At 37.7% G+C, this 5,338-nt stretch overlaps 1 protein-coding gene across 1 annotated transcript; it reads right to left on the bottom strand.

The window, feature by feature from the left end:
• Nucleotides 1-248: 248 nt before the first annotated feature.
• Nucleotides 249-5,081, bottom strand: LOC114314858 (uncharacterized). The gene is made up of 4 exons (XM_028261378.2): nt 4,609-5,081; nt 2,023-2,076; nt 1,468-1,593; nt 249-793 (listed from the first exon to the last, which is right to left on the bottom strand). Exons 1-4 carry the CDS (start codon nt 5,002-5,004, stop codon nt 608-610), a joined length of 762 nt encoding a protein of 253 aa, XP_028117179.1. The 5' UTR covers nt 5,005-5,081; the 3' UTR covers nt 249-607.
• Between the last annotated feature and the right edge of the window lie 257 nt (nt 5,082-5,338).

The following is a 5,338-nucleotide window of genomic DNA, read 5'->3' as shown; positions in this document are numbered from 1 at the left end:
AAGAGAGAGTACTACAATTTAGCATCTAAAACATCTCTTCACATCATAATCCAATGTCATCTGTGAAGGAGCTTCGTTAAACCCTCCCCGTCTATGCATACCATTGATCACCGGTCGCAGGTTCACTCTGCCCCTATCGATTGATGACTCCCCCTTCCCCATATCTTTAAAAGAAGACTAGATATAAACTATATTTTGGGTCTTTATAAAAATAAAAATAAAAATAAAAAAATCTTCACATAGATGTATAGTGGGGAAGTTGAATGAAATTAGATTCTTCAAATAAAATACAAAAGCAGCATTTCTTAGAACTACTCCACATCAACCTGTACACTGAAATAACAGCCCAGCAATAGCAGAAAATTTGAGTATGACAGTTTTGGCTGTGGTTCTTATTTGTCAACTTTGCGGGTAAAGGCAAAGGCAAAGGTAGTATACAAATTTAACACATTTAATTCCTACGAACACTCTGAATACAAGAGAACTAATATACACAAAAACATAAAACATGAGTCCAAACTCACGTGTAAGTTATGAGACGACTCTTCCATTCTCATCTGTCTCCTATCCTCTGTGCCTTGTTGAATCCACGTCACCAGCTCTCTACTCATTTCTCCTCAAAGTCAATGTCAATTATTTCAGGTTCAGACTTTGAGGAAGATGGATTACTGCCTCCACGACCTCTCGAGAAGAAATCCCCTTGTGGTTGCCATACAATATTTCCACAACCCGTGCAGCGAACTACTTGGCTCTTTAAACCCACAAACTGCCTCTTGCAAGCCGGACAAGCTCCCTGCTCAAATCAATTAAAACAATATGCCAAACAGTTCGGTTATGTAGATTTTTCCATGGCCACAATGGCTTCACTTAATCTCTCAAAACCCACACATTTGAACACATATTATGAGTACTAGTATTAATATCTCACTGGATATAGTAAGTAATTTATGAGAAAGTGTGTGCGCTCCATAAATTCAATTGAGGAACCAATATTACTGGAAAGCATTGTAGAAGAGTTGTCAGTGAATTTAGAGCAAGCCAGCTGCGGCCTGTGAGAATTATAATGTATTTCACTAAACTGGCTACAAACATGTGAGACCGTCACCAACAAAATGCAACTAACAAGAAGTATAGGAGAGGGGCACAAATACAATCAAACATGTCTGACAAAAATTTCTAACGAAGGGTGGGCATGTCACACAGTTCTTAAAAAAAAGTGAATCCTAGCTGAAGCCAAGGACGGAGGGATATTTGGATGTGTTATGAGGCAAAACCAAAGACAAGCAAGAGTTGATTTATTGAATGCTGAAAGAGGACTTAAGCTTATATCCAATTGCCCCATGTGTAATATGAGATGGTACATTACATTATTACCAGCACAGCTGCAAATCAACAAAATTAAAACAACAATAATTTATCAATACAAAAACACAAATGTCTATGAAAAGTAATGGCAGCTTGTTTTACCTTAATGACTAAATTATTGGCAACTGTTCCAATGAGAAGAGGACCCGCAAATGGCAGTATCCATGTTGCTAATATCAAGAAGCGAAACAGCCATCCAGATAGTGCAAACCAGATGAAGAATATTGTCTACACATATAAACAAATACAAAGTGAGCTTACAGAAAATTGCACAGCCAGAGACTACAATATATGAAAATTGAAATACTTAAATGTAATTCATGAATATTAGGCTACCAGTATTAGTTTCAAAAACAAAATTAAAATCATTGCCTTGTCTATTCCCCACTTAATATACTCACTGTGGAATAGGTGCTCCCTTTGACTAACATTTACATAATTAATATTATATATCACACTTGCTGATTCAATCAAACTCAAATTCTCACTATAGCAGCCAGAATAGATTAGAAATCTAATCCAAACTATTGGATGGACCTATTGTTCTCTATTAACTTTAACCTACCAAAAAGTTCATTAGACATGATGAACAACATCATGCCACATAGTTCAATCAATAAGTGCACAGCATGCAACATGAAATTGGGTGATACTCACAGCAAAACTTTTTCCAATAGGAGTGTTTGAAAAGTCATTAAGTTGCTTCCTGTACTGCAAGAACAGAGAAAAAAAAAAGAAAAAAGAAATCAGACAATTAATAAAACTTCTCTTTCAGCAACACAAAAAACAACAATTCATCTTCTAGCACCAACAAATAACAAAGCAATACAACTAAACTAGGTTGCCAAATTTATAAAATAGAAAGAAAAAAGAATTGCCTAGAGACAAAAGATTGTAGTAGGATAAAGTACTAACCAAAGTATGAATAAAAGTATAATTATTGTAGACAGCTAGGAGGCACCAAACCACTAGAATTGGGTTGGGTGAAAGCTAAGGCGGCCTAAGAGAGAGAGAGAGAGAGAGAGACGGCCAACGGAGGTATAGAAAAGATGAACCAAAGCTTCTAACCAAAAGAAGGTGATTGCTTGCCTAGAGACGGAGAAAGCTTACTATATATACGGGTGGTTAGGCCATGGAGACCAACTCACCACACAAGTCAAGGGCACAAAGCCAAGCAAGTACAAGAAATAGGTGATCCTTTGCCAGTGGAGCCAAAGGTCATAAAGAATATGGAACATACTCAGATTCAGAAGAGTATAGAGCACATGATAGTTTAACATCCTACTAGTGGAGATTGTGATCAACCAAGTGCAAGAGACAAGTGGCCTCTACTAAGTTTAGCATCCTACTAGTGGAGCGATCTCAATTCAACTAATAATGGAGCCAAATGTCACAAAATATGTAGGAAAATGAACACAGTATAATACATGATCTTGGTGTTCTTTCTCTAAGATTGGTCAAGTACAAATCCCTTAAGGGAGAGTAAGACGAGCAACTTGGTGAACCTTCAATTCTAACAACCAACATAGGTAACACTAGATGCAATGATCAATGAACCAACCCTGAGAGGGTCCTTACCGCCTTGTTCCCATCCCGGCATGGTGTGAGATAATGTGGTGCCATTCTAGAGAAGGAATCACAAGACGTAAGAAGAACATGCTTAGGTGTAGAGACATTCATGCAAGACGAGTGGAGGAAGAGTATTTTAGTGCCAATATATAAGAATAAAAGATATGTCCAGAATTGCAGCAACTATAGAGGAATCAAGCTAATGTGTCATATAATGAAAGTGTGGGAGAGGGTGATGGAACGCCGATTGCGAGATATAACAAAGGTGTCAAAAAATCAATTTGGGTTTATGCCCGGCAGGTCAATAATGGAATTGATTTATCTTTTAAGGAAAGTAATAAAAAAGTATAGAAAAAATAAAAGAAACATTCATATGGTATTTATCGACCTTGAGAAAGCATATGATAGAGTGCTCCGAGATAGAATATGGTGGGTGTTAGAGAAGAAAGAGATGACAAAAAGTTACATTGATGTGATTAGGGACATATATGAAGGGGTGGTGACCACTATTAGATCGACTGCTGGAGAAACAAATGAATTTCCTATCACTGTTGGGTTACACCAAGGATCTATCTTAAGCCCTTATCTTTTTGTTTTAGTTATGGATGAGTTGACGAAAAATATTTAGAATGACGTGCCATGGTGTATACTTTTCGCAGACCATATTGTGCTAGTGGATGAGACTAGAGAAGAAGTTAACACAAAGTTGGATATTTGGAGAAAAGCTCTTGAATCTAAAAATTTTTGGATAAGCAGAACTAAGACAGAGTACATGGACTGTAAATTTAGTAACAGTAGAGGAGAAGTGAAAATTGAGAACCAAGAACTGCCTAAGAGTGAACATGTTCGTTATTTAAGGTCGATTATTACAACAGCGGGGGGAGATTGATACGGACGTGACCCATAGAATTAAGGCGGGATGGTGTAAATGGAGAAATACATCTGGGGTACTATGCGATAAACGAATACCCACTAGACTCACAAATAAGTTTTATAGAATGGCTATTAAACCAGCGATGTTGTATGGGATGGAGTATTGGGCAACCAAGAAACAACATGTAAGATGAGTGTGACTGAGATAAGGATGCTAAGGTGAATGTATGGCAAGATTAGACAAGACAAGACAAAATTAGGAATGAATGTATTCGGAAATGGGTAGGAGTAGCACCAATAGAAGATAAGTTGAGAGAAAATCGATTGTGATGGTTTGGTCACATTCAACGGAGACCAACAGAGACAGTAGTAAAAAGATGCGATACTGTAACAGTAGAGGGGACGGGATAGGCCTAGATTAACATTGGCTAATGTAGTTAATAGAGATATGGATCTACTTAATTGGACTAACTACCATGTGGAGAAGAAGGATTCGTGTAGCCGACCCTATTTGATGAGACTTAAGACTTGACTTGGCTAGGCTCAGTTTGGTTAATGAGATACAGCTGGATTCAGAACACTCAACATTTCATAAAATCTAATTAGCTAATTTAATTGAAAACCATGCCCTAACTTGCAGATACTAGCTTTTCCTCCTACTCACCAGGAGGCTCTCACAAGTCCTTGGTTCACAGTTCTATACATAGAATGTCAAAATTCATACTGAACTCAATACACAATCAAATAGATAAAATAAAAGCATCAAAACATAGGTAGAGAGAGAGAGAGAGTAAAACAAACCCTCGGCCAATTCCGACTGAAATCGAGGGTAAAAGTCCGCCAACGCTGCGTGATCTCCAAGTCGCGGTCGATCTCTCTGGCCCGGTAGGAGGCGGATTGGGCGACCGCCGAAAGCCGCCGCGAGACGGAGTACCGACGGTCGATGCGCTCCGCCGTCTTCTTGGTCTCATAAAGGAGTTGCTCGAAGCCGTCGTTGGCGCTCCGCCACACGTCCCTCCAGACCTCGCCGGTGGCCATGCGCCTCGCGAAACCATCGAAGTCGCTGCGCCTAAAGGCCTGTACGAAGGGAGAGCGGTGGCGGCGGCGGTGGTGGTGGTGGTGTAGGCGTATAGGTTTCGAGGGGAGTAGAGGATTCCATGGCAGGCTCGTCGCCATGACGACACAGATCGAATACATAGATTTTTGTTTGGTGGAGAGAAATTATATTATATAGCTTCTTGGGGTTTACAGAAATTTTGATTAAATTCAAAATTACAAATACATCTATAGCATTTATTTAAAATACGAATTACTCAATTAGTTTAAAAATTATAAATATATTTTTGTCAAAATTTTTTATTTAACATAATTAATTAAAAAAATAAAATTTTTAACTATTCACCTATACAATAATAAAATTATATGAATTATTAATTAAAATGAAATTATAACATTATTAAAAACTGTTAATTAATTTAATGATTTATTAATAAAACGACGCATTTGTTATAAAATTAAAAAATTTAATATG

Source organism: Camellia sinensis, chromosome 8 (assembly GCF_055761805.1).
Source record: "Camellia sinensis isolate YWXY chromosome 8, ASM5576180v1, whole genome shotgun sequence".
NCBI classification, from domain to species: Eukaryota; Viridiplantae; Streptophyta; class Magnoliopsida; order Ericales; family Theaceae; genus Camellia; species Camellia sinensis.
This window is presented reverse-complemented; position numbering and strand designations above follow the sequence as displayed.